This window comes from Lipotes vexillifer, unplaced genomic scaffold (genome assembly GCF_000442215.2).
Source record: "Lipotes vexillifer unplaced genomic scaffold, Lipotes_vexillifer_v1.1 scaffold68, whole genome shotgun sequence".
Taxonomy (NCBI): Eukaryota; Metazoa; Chordata; class Mammalia; order Artiodactyla; family Lipotidae; genus Lipotes; species Lipotes vexillifer.
The window spans coordinates 1,393,255-1,409,520 of NW_006791676.1; the positions used below are offsets into that span (position 1 = coordinate 1,393,255).

The 16,266-nt window shown below is 38.1% G+C and overlaps 1 protein-coding gene across 1 annotated transcript in view; it reads right to left on the reverse strand.

Moving 5' to 3' along the window:
* Positions 1-6,399: 6,399 nt before the first annotated feature.
* The window catches only part of SLC4A10 (solute carrier family 4 member 10), a 223,931-nt gene continuing 214,064 nt past the window's right edge, over positions 6,400-16,266 (reverse strand). The window contains exons 23-25 of the mRNA XM_007464496.1: positions 14,913-14,980; positions 12,372-12,488; positions 6,400-6,466 (exon numbers count right to left, since the gene is read on the reverse strand). Coding sequence (XP_007464558.1) covers positions 6,400-6,466; positions 12,372-12,488; positions 14,913-14,980 — 252 coding nt within the window. The remainder of the gene's footprint in view (positions 6,467-12,371; positions 12,489-14,912; positions 14,981-16,266) is intronic.

The window sequence follows — 16,266 nt, forward strand, 5'->3', positions numbered from 1 at the left end:
CTTCAAACACTACAGGGCTCTTGTCATAATTCTAATAATAGAGTGCAATCATTGTGAGTAGCTGGACCAATCTTTGTGGAGTTCTATATCCAGAAAGAGTAATCATAGGTCATATGTTCACATCCTGGATTGAATTAGTAATCATAAAGCAAATTAAGTAAAAATTCTCCTTTTATCTTAATTGAAACCAGACACTGTGCAATATCAGGTATTGTTCAGATATTAATAAGACAATTTTACAACAGTAGATGTTGTACAATATCAGATACTATACAGATATTAAGAGGATTATATAATATCTGATATTGTACAACTATTGTACAATGTCAAAACTGTATGAATTTATTGTTTCTTTAGTTTCAAAACGTGCCCAATGTTTTCTCTGGAGCCCAGAGGTAATAAAAAAATCCCAGCACATGTTTTTCACATAATGAGGGTTGCAAATGGTGATGATGTGACTGAAGTTAAGGTAAATTTCATCTGACCCTCATAGGACAAGTTTTACTCTCCAGTAAGAGTTTTAAATTAGTTTATTGAGGAAGGAAGTTAAATTGACAAATTCGAGATAGACTTAGTCTGAGGGTAGGTTTGAAACACACAGGAACTAGTCATACCAGTAAGATGTGCAGACTTGCCTGCCTTTGACTGTCACAGCCTCACCGGGCACCTGGATGCTAAGATCCTTTCGTAAACAACCGGTGCCCAGGAGCACACGCGCCAAAGGAAGGGAGAAATTGTCACATCCCTTCTATGGATACAGTGTTTCTTTTTAAAGTTTTGATCAAGATTTTTAGAAAATCACTTTATAAATTATTTTCGAACTTTTTAAAATTGGAAATCTTGCCAGAAATGATTACATATCTCCATGCTTTCTTAAATAACCGGCATAGACCATAAATCAATGCATCGTGATGACTCAAAGCCACCACCATGAAGATCAATGATCACATCAGGCTGTATGTCATTCTGAGTGTTTTATATTCACAGGTGGTCACTGAGGCTAGTAGTTTCACCACTTGGCATTTGTTGCTTTTGCTCTAAGTTGATGTGAGAATTCCAATTTATAAAACTATTAGATTTGTACAATATTTAAGATTCAATAAGCTCTAAATGAAAAACAACACCAAAACAGAAGAATGGGTTTTTTTCAGAGTAAAGTAAGAGAATTTTGTTCTTCCAACTTTGTGACAGCAGTGTCCGAGAACAGTATTACATACATCCTGAAAGATCTGGAGTGTGTATTCAGGATGTCTGAGGGACACGGATGGTTGAGAATGAGAGATGAATGTGGGTAATAAAGCATAATGTCACTACCGTTAAGAAAAGCTCAGAGCATGGGATTAATAAGACCAATGTCATGCTCAGTTGAAATGTATCATCTCTCTGAATGTCACCTTTCTGTGACAATATTAACATTTAAACTCAAGGCTTTGAATTAATAAAAAGAAAGATAATTTTCTTACTGCCAAATTGAGAAGGGTGTCTTTTCTGGAACTGAACTCCAGCAGACTCAGTCAAAATTCTTATTCTAAATAATCTTTCATCTAACAGTCACCCCAAGTTTGTCAGATTATTTAAAACGCACGTATGGTGAAAAGTGTGACCCATCAAACAACAAAAACTCTAATTGTTCCAATTAGTTTCTCCTATCAAAAGTCAAGATATTTGTGACTTGTGAGCAAAAATAGTACTTCATTGAGTAGGTTTGGTTTCTAGTGTTAATCACAGAAGGATGAGTGACAAAGAAAATGTAACATACTGAGAAGAAATATTACTCAACCCAATTCTGGTTGCATGAGCCAGAATGACTGGCTGGTCAAGGAGGAAGGTGGCCACGTCTTGCCTCCTGCTGGACAGTCAGTGCACTCCAGCCGAGGCTAGGCGGACGTGGGTTAGAATCTCAGCATCGACACTCACAGTGAGGAACATTTTAAAGAACACTGCTTAGCCTCTTTGAACCCCAGTTACTTAATTTGAAAGAGATACCAAAATACCTACCTCCCATACCTGTCGCATTGCTGTGGAGGTTTATACACCATGCCTGGTTTGATGATTCCATGGGTTACACCAGTTCTCCCCTTAGGCGTCTTGTGTCCGCAGGTTTTGGGCATATGAAGGTGCTCAGTAAGCTTTTGCTTTTGTTCCGATGCTGCCATGTCAGTGAGAATCCTTTCTGGATCCTTAATTATTCTTAATAAACTGAGAGGCCACATCTTCGATATATTTTACTTACGATTCTGCCTACAGCCTTTGCTGGCTGAATAAACAGCAAAGCACAGAAAGAACTAGGCTCCGGAGAGTTACAAAGAAGGGATAAAACACTATCCTTACCTTTAAGGAGCTTATAAACAAATGGAAGAAATCTATGACTCTACACATGCTTGAAAGTAAAAGTACCTAGATCTAAAGCTAAGTCTATGGATGGATGAGATAAGTGGGATGAAAAGGTGAGCAGCGGGAGGGTGGTTTCTGGACTCATATGAGCCAGCCATTGGCTGAATTTTGTACTACACTTAGATTTCTTTAATCGTCTCAGGATTACTGCTGATACCATGTTCTTCTGAACATTTTTGAAAAATACAACCCAAAACATTATATAAAGGAATGCTCTATGTGAAAGGATTTATCATAAAGTTCTTGTGCCTGTAGTTACTTATTAAGTGCCTACAGAATATGCTTGAGCCTGTTTTGTTTCAATCATAATAAAAGTTTATAGACCACTCAATGAGAGTTTGGTTTGAGTCTCTGAGAGTCATCCTGAGTACAGGATCCCTAAGGAAATAATTTCACTTTTCCCCCACTATGTTTTCTACCATGCTGCCAGACTAATCTTTCCCAAAACGCATGCCTCTCCATTACTCAAAACTCTTAATGGATAAAGTTGAAATATCCTAACATAAAATTTAACATCATTCATAATGTCTCCAACTTGTATTCCTACCTCTTCATACAGGTCCCGACCACACTCCTAACACTCCACCATATTGGGCTGTCTGCTGAATTTCAAATATGTCATACATCACATATGTCAGGCTCCTGTTATACCACATATATTTACTTTCTATTTTATTTTTTCAATACTGACATGTTTGAGATCTTTGCAGTTCTTGGAGTAGGTTTCCTTCCCCATATCCATCCTAATTCATACGCTACCTCTTATATAACATTTTCTTCAAACTTAGCCCTACTCAAAATTCCATCCTTGAGTTACTCACTTTCATCATACAACCAACTCAGTACACATCACATTATGTTACAGTTATGTGTCTACCCTGCCCTTAGAAGCGAGGCTTACAGTCCTATTTTCAAAGTTCCAGCACAAAAAGTAGTGGCCATTACACCAATAGAAACTGTAATGAAGTGACAGCTGTGTCCGTGAGCTACAGTTTTCTAAGGAAAACACCGAAAGAGCTCTCTAAAAGTATTACGAGTAATCCTTGAATATTGGGCTTCTCCAAGGGGACTGATTACAACCAGACTTTCAAAGTAGATAGTTAGAGAATCATCATATTACCCAAATTACTCTCATAAAATTTTCAACTGGTTGTAATCTCATTTCATTGTATGAATATACAAGAGAGATATAGTGGAAAATTTGGAGAGCAATATTGCAATTATAGTAAAATAGTCCCACACCTAGAAGCAAAGAGGCTAAAGTTCAATAGAAACAGAGGTAGATCAGTGTAGGTTAAAAAAATAATGAGCCACACTTTTAAAAGCCAAGAAAAATCCTAAAAGATTTAGGGATTGTATTGAAATACAAGTTGCTAGTGAATCATCAGTGCAGAGTTTCTATAAGGCTAAACTACACCAAGGAGATACTCAAATTATATTTAGGAGGAACTTCCCAACATTGAAGGCTGTTAAGTGATAGCAATTACAAAGTAAACTCATGAGTCAAGAGGAGAATACTAACCAGTACATTACAGTTCTGAATGCAGTTACCTCCATAACATATTGCTAGATGGCTACAAAAGAATACTGGTCCCGTCTGATCTACTGTAACAAACAGGGAGGAGACAAATTTTAGAAAATGCTTTTCCCAAGACGGGTAAAAACCGAAGCCTAAGGAGTTCTAATAATGGGAAATCCTACTAAGGATCTTAGAAGCTTTTACTAGTCATCTGTATCTAAGTCACTGCTCTCTGGGAAACTGAAGAGGTACATCCTAATACAGCTCTCATCATAGTTTGTTCATAAAGTTCAAATTGTTTGAATACTCTTGAAATGTCTACATCACCAAGTTTGCTTAACATCAGGGGTGTGTCTAAATTTAAATATTACGTTCAATCAAAATGTTCTACATTGATAAGGAAAAAAAGACAAAACACTTTGCATCACAGTTTAAAATTTGCAAGGAAATTAGTTAGGATAAATATTTATTTCCACATAACATTTCTTAGTGGTGAAAAACACAATATCCTAGTCACATTTACACATTACTTAAACTTTGCAATAAATTACATTCAAGATATTCAGTAATTTTGACCAGGAATCTGAAATTAGGAGGAAATATATAACACAACATTTTTCTTATATTTTATATGATTTCAAAATATTAAGATTAACATATGGATAGCATTAAAATTCACACAAGAACAAAATGACTATAAAAATACTCAGAAATACAGAATTTCATTGGATATGAGTGCTTATTCAAATAGGTGATCATGTGAAGGTTTTAATTCACTATGATCATTTTAAACAGAACAATTATTAATATATTAAAACACTAGGAGGCTGCTTTTGGGACTGACTGGCATGTACAGCTAGTCTAAGTCATAAAACAATGGGAATGGTTACATGTAGTATCTGTATTGTAAAATACACAAAGGCAATGCATTTGGCATGTAAAGTTTCTGTATTTTTCCTTGGCATTTATAAACACAGACTTCATTAACTACAAACTCTTCTTACATTTTTTAGGCTTATGTTCCATAAACGAAACGGCTCCTTGAAAGATTGTGAGGGGGAATTTTACAGAAGGCATCAAAATGTTGAACCCAGTGGAGGCTTTGTTGTTTATTTCCTTCATAAGCTTAATCACAAGAGGATTTGTTTTGGGTTTTTTTTTTCACTTTTCATGTACACTTATACTCAGAATATTAATTCATAGTTTGGAAAAGCCACAGGACTCTGAATTATCGTAAAACTGGACACTGACAATTATAAGGCTGATGATCATTGGTAATTCTTAGGAAACAAGAGCACTATGAGATTTCATCTTTATTAATTCACATTCACTTGAAGTGAAATAAAATACTGTATTTTTAGTAATGCTCAAAAATTCTTAACTTTCCTTCCTCTTGTATAAACTTAGTAAAGATGGATTATTTCATATAGACTGAAATATCTACAGAAGCTTCTCAAACAGAATCTGAAATTTTCATTTAAAAGATTATTTTTCTACAGCATGAATTTAATTAAAATGTGGAAAAGAGCTCTGCAGAAGAAAAAATGACAAGTGGAGACCTATCAGTCTAACATTAGAACATGATTCAGAAGCAGCATTAAGCAGTCCATGACCTTTAGCAGTGGAATAACTGTACAGGAGTGGAATTTCATGTACAATAACTCACCATGTGGCATTCCACAAGTATGTATATAATAGGTTTATTTGGAAAACACTTGCTGTCAATGGGAGGTAAATGTAACAGCATATTTCTGATAAAGGTTTATATTGAAAATCTCACAAAACCTACAAAGATTTTCTAAAGCATTTCATACAAGCCTAGTATTTGATCATGTAATCACAACCTGAATATTAAGCAAATACTACTTGACTCTTTGCATTAGTATCTGATTCGTTTAAACAAGTTGTGAATAGGTTTCCACATATATTTTTCAAAATGACTTTAAGTTTTAGTTACATACAAATTCTTAAGTATTAAATGTATCATATTAAATCAAGGAAATGCATAAATACAATTATTAAAAAATGCTTTCAAACTAACTTTTCGATTTGGGTCTTTTGAAATAAGTCACTAATGCTAAGCTATAAAAAATAAAAAGAAGTAAGACTACCTTTTAAAATTCTTCTAAATGAAATTATCAGGTATCTTCAGGTCTCTAAGTGGGAAAGTACAAACTAGGTAATATGACTTATCTCTTTAAGAAAGCTATTGCTCTCGTAAAACTGACAATGAGAATCTAGTGTTTACAAATGTCTAAAATACAGCAAGGAACACAGAGATTCTTGCATTAGCTATTGTATCTGCTCACAAGGGTGTCTCACTCTTCAGAAGTTTAAACACAGAAATGAAACGAGTATTGCACTACTTACAGTATGAAGGTGGATTTGGGATGAAAGACAGAATTTATAATACACGATCAAAGCAGTTTTATGAATAATTGTGGCACTCCTCTTATATATATGTAAAAAATAAATTGAAGATCAAGTCATAGACAAGTCTCCCTGTCAACACCTTTCCCTGAGTCAGCTTTCTTCTCTTTTCGGCTTTCAGTGCTACAGGGGAAAAAGGAGAAATGTATTATTTCAATCCAGCATGGCTACTGGGAGGTCTGCTGGTTCACACACAAAACCCATCAACCCCAAAGCACCACAAGGGCCCTTAGGCATTGCTCTTTCATGCTGTAAAGCATAGATAGATAATAGCAGCTATTAAAATCCTCTGCACTCAGTGAGACAGAAACCAAGAACTGCAGAAAAAGGGAAATTCAAGAAATAAAAACTAAAAAACAAAAACCAGACATCTTAAAAACAGTACCCAAAGCATGCAAGATTAATACCATGGTCCTCATTTGTGCAAATGAATCACTGATGGTTGTTGAAAATGCCATTCATGCCCCTGTCTTAAGATAGCACTGACACTATGAATGACATAAACAAGATGGATGTTGCAGTAGGTATTTCTGGGCCCTGCTGCAAGTGGCGCATCCTTTGTGCACAGACTGGATTCTGATCTCTGGTGAGAACTGCGTTGTCATCCAGAGGACAGACACGCCTCTGCTGGTCGGGAGGACCCGGTCAACCCGCACACTGCCCTCCAAACACCTGTGCCATCTCTTCACAGAGAAACCCTCCTCCTGTCCATCAGAGGAAGCATGTTTCACCTCACTCCTTCCAGAATAAACTCATTCCCAAGTGGCTTCTGTTTTAGCTGTTCTCCAATTAACTTTATCAATGGGCAAACTGGTAATGTGACTCTATCAGTTTTTCAAAAATATTTTTCCGATGTTCACTTTTCCTACTCTCAAGTTGACAATTTTCACGGGAAATTCAAATAATGCGCTGACACGCATGAAGCTCACACCAAGAGTACACGCATGCTCCCGAGGGGCAGCTCTGCTCCCTCCCGGCCACGTCTGGCGCGGGCCAAGCCGAACGCTGAGGCCCCTCCCGGGCCCCTGCTGCGGCCGACTCGAGGGCGACCCACACCCGGCCGCTGGGGCCCTGAGCTGCAAGAACCCACACATTTTTACTGTTAACTTTGGCTATTAACATAACTATGAAATAGTTGATGGTGGGGAAACCCTTGGTTTTATATAACTCTTCTCAAAATAGGAAAGGGACCGTTAAAGCCCCCTTTTTCCTACAGGACCTCCTGTGCAGCTTTCGTAGTGGTCAATAACTTAGACACATTCTAAGAGTGTGTTTTTTAAATTGTTTTTCCTCCAATTCAAGCTAGAAACAGCCCTTCTCAGTTGTCACCACCACCCGGCGCCATCAGGTAAGAAGTGCCGGAGCTTCTGCCATCTCTGGCGCGCCGCCAGCGCTGAGAGCTGGTGTGAGCGGGTGTCGACGGCACCCGGGTTTGTGCCTGCCACACTTCTCAGCACACAGCACTTACAGGTCAGAGCAAAGCGACTTTTCCTCTTTTCTGTTCTCCTTCCATGAGAAGAGATGACAGTGTGCACATGACGTGTTGAGAGGCTTAACTGTATTTTTAACTCCTCTATCTGCATGACTCACTTTCGTCTACTTTAAGTTCCTTTCAGATGACAAGTGTCTGCTACGCTACTTTCCAGATTAACTTTTCCCTGGGTGCTACCTGGCTCCTAGTGTCTTCTGCCAAACAAAGCCAATGAGAAAAGGCAGCGGGGGCAGGTGGAGGAAGCCCTGGGCTTGGAGTCGGAAGATGACATTCAGCTTCAGGAAGCTAAGAATGAGCTGCGTGACCCTGGACTAGTTGTTTAATTTCTCTGGGACTTGGTTTCCTCATCTGTACATTAGTTTTGGACTAAATGGCCTCTAAATTTTCTTGTAGCTTGAATGTCAGAATTCTGAGGCTGGTAGTCTCAATTCCAATGAGCTCTAACTTTTGAAAGATAGAAAAGCACATTCTATCTGTAGGAGACTGTGGGGATGGAGACATACTGGTCTCTACAGATGCACAGTTCCTGTGTGCACAATGCTCCATAACCTTTCCATAAGTGAGCAAATTCCCAGTGACACTATTAGCCACCAGGCAGTGAAAAAAAAAAAGCGATTCAGAAAGTCAATATCATTCACAGACATGCTTCCTCCTGATGTTCTGCTTTGGTCATACTGGCTGTTTAGTTACAAAACAATAACCAATTAAATGATTAGGCTCTTTTCCCCCCTCTTTAAAACCAGTGGTTCTGGTATCAGATCAGATTGCAGCAATGAAGCAGAAATTTTGTAACCAGCTCAAGACTGCTATGAAAAAATATTACTGACTTGAATCTTCTTAGTCCATAGCTATTACTCTCTTTATTCCCTGTTACATTCATTTTCAGGATGCCAATCAATTCTAAACTTCCACTGTAATCAATATATTATATCAATATATATTTATTAAATGTATATCATATCTATTACATGCTACTACAATAAACAAATATTGCATATCTATTATACACCAGGTACTTTGTAAGGACCAAGGGACACAAGATGGATGAGACAAAACATAAGGAAGTAATATTTCAAGAGAGGGCAAAATGTGACCCACTACCTTCATGCTGCCAGGCACTCTATGAAACTGTTATTTGTCAATGACACCATAGTAGTTGATATACACAACATTTACCAAGCAGTCATGAGAGGGCTGAGGCCTAGGAAATTAGAGCAAAGAAGCATCCAGCATGGAAGGGGGCGGGGGTGTGGGGACAGGAGAGCAGGGGCAGTGTCCCTAGACCCTAGCCTCTGTCACCAAGGCAAAGCCAAGTGCTGCCAGGTACCTGCCCAAGAAATGCTGGTCTTGGGTGTCAGAGTATCACAGCAGTTGCTCACCTATCCTGATGCGATGTGGTTTTTAATGTGACCTATTTCTGTCAATTCATTTAAATAAGCTGTGGAGGAGCTTGTCCCATGCATGTATAGTGCTGTTGAACTAGGATCAAATTAGACATCCTGCAGATGTGGTAAAACCTGCAGTCAGTTCTTAGATCCCTCCTTCAGTTAAGCTGGGTAAATTTTTTATTTTTTATTTTTTTCTTTGCGGTACGCGGGCCTCTCACTGCTGTGGCCTCTCCCGTTGCGGAGCACAGGCTCCAGACGCACAGGCTCAGCGGCCATGGCTCACGGGCCCAGCCGCTCCGCGGCACGTGGGATCTTCCCAGACCAGGGCACGAACCCGTGTCCCCTGCATCGGCAGGCAGGCCCCCAACCACTGTGCCACCAGGGAAGCCCTAAGCTGGGTAAATTTTTTTGGACAACATAAAGCGAATGAAATAATGGAGAAAATACAACTGCTATTCCAAATTCCACTTAGAAAAGGTATCTAGGCTTCTCTGATAGGCATTAGGGCCTATAGTGGGGGATAGGATGAAAACACCTAGGGGTGGGGTGTCAGAGACTGCTGGGAAGCCAGCTGAGGTCTCAAGAGAGAGACCCTGAGAACCTGGTCTTTAGGGCGTTTTTTGCCAATGGACACGCTAGCAGGTATAGCATTTTTACAGTTCCTGGTCATCACACTTCAATGCCTTCAACAGATACCGAGAGAAAGAGGTGGCTTGGGGAGAGTATTGCTGTTGTTAGTATTGGTGGTTTTAGGATTTCTGGAAGCCACATTCTTTCTGCCGGTTTCCTCTGTTATGAAGAAGAAAGACATTAATAACTAACCGAGAGATATTTTTCACGTGGAAAGCTACAGATTTTATCACACTTAAAAGTAAAGAAAACTGGGCAAACTTTCATTCCACAATAGTTTTGAATCTCATGTTAGTGGGAACATAGGTTCAAAGAATAAGAAGAAAATGGTTATATGAAAATATAAAGGGTGATCTATTTAAAGTTGCATCTGCTTTTAGGCACACTACATTGTTCACTAGAATTAGTCTACTGTGAGAAGTAATCTGACACATATTTTAAACAATTGAGTTTTTCTGGTGAAAAGCATCACTTGACTTATTTACTTTAAGGAGTACCTAAAATATCATAACATAAAACTGTTGCTTGAACCAAAGAAAAATAGAGAAAGAGTTTTCACTATGGATCTGTAGAGTACAGGAAGAAAAGCAATCTCTAAGTCTGATTGTCTCAAATTCTACACATATTCCCATGGCTGGCATTTTATTTTGAGCTTGTAAACCTGGAGTTCACATTTTTAAAAATCAGAGAAATGCCATATTTTTAATGAGAAAGGGTCCACAAGCATATATTTCAATAGGCTTGAGAAACTGCCCTTCTCATGACTGATTTTCTTCCAAGACGTCTAGCAAATCAGAGCTACTGTGAGGATGACTCTATCAGACTGTAGCAGGGATCTTTGGGAAAAGAAGATAAAGCATGTTCTAGGATAAAATATTACTTCTGCTTGAGCCAAACAAAGAAATACATGAAGATTTTAAAGCCTTGTTAAAAGACAGAAAATATCAACCAAAAGTCTTTGAGAGAGCCTGTTGAGTAACTTACATTAACCTCCTTTTGGAGCAAGTGGTGGAGGTATTTGAAGGAGAGAAAGAGAGGGAGAACATGAAGTAATCCCCCAGCTTTATGGGGTGAAGACTCCTAGACTCTCTGCACATCCACTGCTGGTGTTGCTTATGCTGTTTAAGATAGATATGACACTGAAGCAGCATGCCATTTTGGGGTGACAAAAACCATCAATAAGAGATATCCTCTAAGTCTAATATCGCCTCTTTTTCTAATCCATGTTTCCAGATAGTTCTCATGAAGATAAATCTTGCAGCTTTGGAAGCATGGTGGTGCGTAAATGGACCTTCCCAGCTTTGCAATTTCTTAATTCAAGGGATAAATTTTCTTTTTCAAATATAGAAATTTGATGTTATTATTAAATACAGTTCTAAGAGGTTTGTTGATTTATATATGATGCATTTGTATGTCACATGGGGAAAAATGTTTACTCAAGCTTCAAACCCTCTTAAAGAGCTGAGTGGTTATAGGAACACTGTAAACACTCAATGTGACACTGGATCTAAACCCGAGACTCTCCACGCCTTTTGCCTCCCCAAAACTCACACAAAGAACATAGGCTGACCAGGTTTCTAGAAGACACCATTTAACAAAAGGAAATGCAACCAAGGAATAGGTTTGAGGGAAAGGGTCTTACCTTTGGGGAATCAGCTTCTAGAGTGATTAGGAAGGGGAGCTTATGACAAAAATGTAATATAAAAATTAAGTAGAAAAAGTTAATTTAAGGTCATGAAAATAAAGGAAATTAATAATTAAACACCGTCCCAAATCCCTCAATCACTCTTTAATAAGAAGAAATATCGGCATAATACAGAGATTTTCTTCAGATCACCATCTAAGAAGACTGGATGGTTTGAACTCTTATTTATAAATTCTGGAAAATGCAGTTGGAAATCCTGTGATGACTCTTAATATTTAAGGACACACTCTTCCCACCTCATGCATTTAAAACTATCATCCACAACTGCAGGAGTTGTTTGTAATGTTTGCATACAGAGAAGAAAAAATGGATAAAACTTTCTGGAACTGAAAGTTTTGGGGTAAAAAGGTTAGGGAAGGTTTTTCAGGGGGTTGGAATAAGGGACTGGAAATAATCTAAATACAAAATTACCATTGCATGTGCCATATGGATTTTACAAAGGACAACAGGAGAATGAAAAACGTGGTCAGACATCTAAGGGGGTCCTGAGAAGTGGGTGATGAGGGAATACACTAAAATCCTACTGCAAAAGAGTATGCTAAAATGAATGTCCAAAAATGTCCTGCATTGGGACTCATTTATAGCACCATTTCTCCCCACTGTCATAGTTTTGGAGTGAGCTTTTAATTTGAAAGGGAGATGTTGAAAACATACCAATAGATGTGATCACTGCGATTTCTATCCACTTTTTAAAAGAATTTTCTGAAAGATTTTAGATCTAAGTTCAATGGAGACCAATGTTATTCTTTTAACGGATTCATGTCATTAAATGACTGGGATCATTATAAATTCACATTATTTTAGAATTCAAACCTTTTAGAAGGAAAGCTTGACTCCTTATCTTTTGAGTTATCGGCAGTAATCAGAAGGTTCCTCCACAAGGCAGTCTTTGACATTTCATCAGAAATATTGATCACAGATGGATCATCTCTAGATAGGAGTTTACCAAAAATGAAATTAATAAACATTAAATAAGAAATTGCAGTTATCTAGCGATAGACACTAAATATAGGACAGTCTTACGCCTCTGTACAGTATTTTTGATAATTAAAAATTAAGTATTAAATAGTTCTCTCCCAATAAACTATGAAGAATAAAAATCTAAATGAAAGATTCTAGTTATATAGAAAGTGGTTTGGGGTACAGTTTTCCTAATCCATTTCAAATGACAGAGTTTAGGTTCTGCATGTTCATTGCTGGGCCTCTTGCCTCTACATTCATAGCCCAGCAGAGCTCTTCACCCTCTCCGCTCAGACTCGACAGTGGCTCCCACCCACTCAAAGTAAAAGCCCAGTGGATGGGCTGTAAGGCCCTGTCCCTACCCTTACCCTCTAACTTCACCTTCTGCTATTACACCCCTGGCTCCTTCCTCTCCAGCCACAATGCAATGGCCTCTTGACTGTCCTGGGACACTACAGGCTTTCTGCTCCCTCAGGGCCTTGTACTTGCTCTTCCCTCTGCCTATAACGTTCCTTTACGTGGTATAACCCTTTCCTTCCTTAGTTCAAATGTCACCTGCTCAGATAGGCCTTTGCTGACTGCTCCATTTAAAATTTCTATTTCCATCACTTCATAGCAACCTCATCCCTCTTTTTTGCTTTAAGATTTTGTTGCACTTTACACCATTTGAAATACTGTACTACATGACTCGTTCATTTGTTTATTTCCTGTCTCCCCCCACCTCTACTCTACTTGAATATAAGCTTCATGAGAACAAGGATTCTTGCCCACTGGTCCACTGCTGTTCCCCCACGACCTAGACAGAGCCTGGCACTTGGTAGCCACTCAACAAATATTCATTGAATAAAGGAAGGCAGCCTGTGTATTTGACAGAGGCTTTTCCAAATGACTGGGGGAGCCTGTAATATCAGGGCCTGTACTATGCTGCATGCAGTTTTTACATTTTAAAACTGCACCAATTATAGGTGCCATTTAGAACTCTCTAAAACATTCCCAGGGCTAGAAAGGCAACCAAATATCAACAGAGATAAAACACAGGCCAAGTCAACGAAAGTTTCATTGGGTGAGAAGTCAGCGCTCTTCTTACCACACGTAAAGAAAGATTCTCTGCTGTGGAAAAAGTCATGTTCTACAGAAATTCTAAGCTGACCTCACATGCCCCTCATTGTGGACATTCACAAGAGGGCAACAAATTCAATTTTTAAGAGGAACACTGAGAGTCTGGAGCAAAACAGGCCTCACAGGCTCCTTCCTTGCCCAATCTGGACATGTGTTCTTTAATACCCCTAATTCATCCAGCCCTTGGTAACTCAAAGCATGAGATCAACTAGTTTCCAAAAGAGAGTCATGTAGAATATCAGTTTTTCATGATATTATGTGAAAAAGAGTCTCGTGAGCAAAAGAGTTTAGAAGATGCTGGATACAACAACGTTAAACTTTTTTTTTTTTTTAATGCCAGTACTAGAGTCTTTAATATGCCAATGTGCATTGTGAACCTCTAAATTAAAATGTGGTATGGAACATTTTTCAGACTAATTAAACCACAAAATCCTTTTAAGAGGGGTACCACAAGAGGCTAGGTAGATTTCTATAGAATACAGTTGGGAATATGCTGATTCAACTAAACAATCAACAGGATTTTAAAATTTAAATATTGTAAAAAAAACAAAAAAACAAGAGAGAGAGAGAGAGAGAGAAAGGAAAAATGCCTTCTAGACTTGTGCTCACTCTTACGTGGTAGATGATAAGTGTATTTTTTAAATCTAGGGAGTGTGGTCTCACAGTCAGACCCTGAAGATCCACCTCCTAGTTTTAACACTATGAAAAATCTCCTCGAACAAACATCTTCTCTGCTTTTTTACTGGTACGGCCCTATATGATCCTTAAGCACTTTGAGACCATATACATAATTTTTTGCCAAATACTCTCAAAAGTTTTATTATAACTTAGAGGAGTCTGCTGTTTTTTCTCTATTTGTTCTGTCTTTGTGCATAAAGATTAGCACAATCTTCTTTATGGAGAGTTACATAAATGTTTCCTAAAACGACTGGTGTGACGGAATCCTTCAATTCAGGAAATGGCTTATCTCTTTGGAAGTGTCTTTCTGAAGGGGTAAACGCTGTTTTTCCCAGAGTTCATTTACATGTGATGAATTCAGTAAATACCTCTAGCTCATTTATCCCAGAATTGTATCTTGACCTGTCTTCAGATACTACTTTCACAGAATATGAAAGTACTGGGACAGGGTACTCTAACACCTAGTTTCAGTTCTTTCTACTCTAACATAACGTCAACAAACCTCTATAGTAACCCACACATATGAAATTCTTAAGTAGAGTGTATAACAACACATTCCAGTACTCATATTGGTGTGTTTTTACATTTATATCTTACCTATAGTGCCCTTCCAATGGGAGTTGTACTGTGCCCTCATCTTCCATAGCTAGCATACTTTGTTCTTCCTGGGAAGATAAATGTAAAATATACAAAGTGAACCTGATGAGTCTCCACTTTACATTAAAGAAGAAACAGAGATTAATGTTTCACTATCTCATTAACCTCAGAACCTTCCACTTTGTTTGCATTTATTAATGCTAGCACAGGTCTTTTCAATAAAGCATCAGCTACCAAGAACATAAGTAATTAATGAGTCTTATACCACAAAGTAATTTAAATGCTAACAATAACCTCCTTCATGTCACTCAACGTAAAACATGGTTATTTTCCAAGAAGATTTTTTTTTTTAAATAATCTAAATTTTACAAGGACAAACATATGGGTAATGTAATCGTTTTCATTGTTGAAATTACATTCCCAGAATGCTCTGTTAGAAAGGAATGAGAGATGTATTTAGGGCAGTGGTTTTCAAACTTCCGTTTATATCAGAATCACCTGGAGGGGTTATAAAAAATACAGATTACTGGGCCACACTCCAGAGTCTGATTCTGTCGGTTTGGAGCAGGGCCCAAGTAACACATCTAACAAGTTTCCAGGTTATGCTGATTATGCTGGTCTGAAGACAATACTTTGAGACTTGGAAATAGACAGTAGAAGATATCTTTCTCTATGGACCAAAACACAGGAGTGCTTTCCACTTAGACTCATCGTAAGCTTTTTTTTTAGGCCTCAGATTTCTTCTTACAATGACAATGTTCCACCCTCCCCCAAAGGATGGTAATGCTTCATACATTCATTTCTTCATATATAATGTTTTAAGAGTATATCTTTGGGATGAAGATAATCTTATGTAGCACTGAAATGTCCTGGTTTAGTTTTCAATAATGTTATAGTTAACCTTTTTCCACGTACCAAAAAATAAACATAGTTATCTCCAGATTATAGCTCCTGTTTAATGCATTTATTTTCAAGTGGGTCAATTAGGAATGTTCAAGTTTAGAGAACTATTTGGGGCCATTTAAAAATGTTAGAATTATTGGCTCTAATTCCAGAACTGGAATTTTAAGTTGTGTGGAGATGAAGAGCTAGGTGACTTTCCTGACCAAATGGGAACTGAAGACAGAAAGCAGGGAAGGCCCTGGAGCCTCCATTGCTTTCCCACTTTCAGTAGCTTAGCAGTAGCTTGGCTTGTCTAAATCAGGTTCCAGAAACACATGACCTTTGGCTGATGTCATTATTCCTGGCATGCAAGACTGTTCCTAGGGTCCTCAACTTGCATGCTGCCTAATCTAAAGAACCATTGCCATAGTTCTTGTTACTTAAAGAAACAGTGTTTTCTACAGTCTCTTCA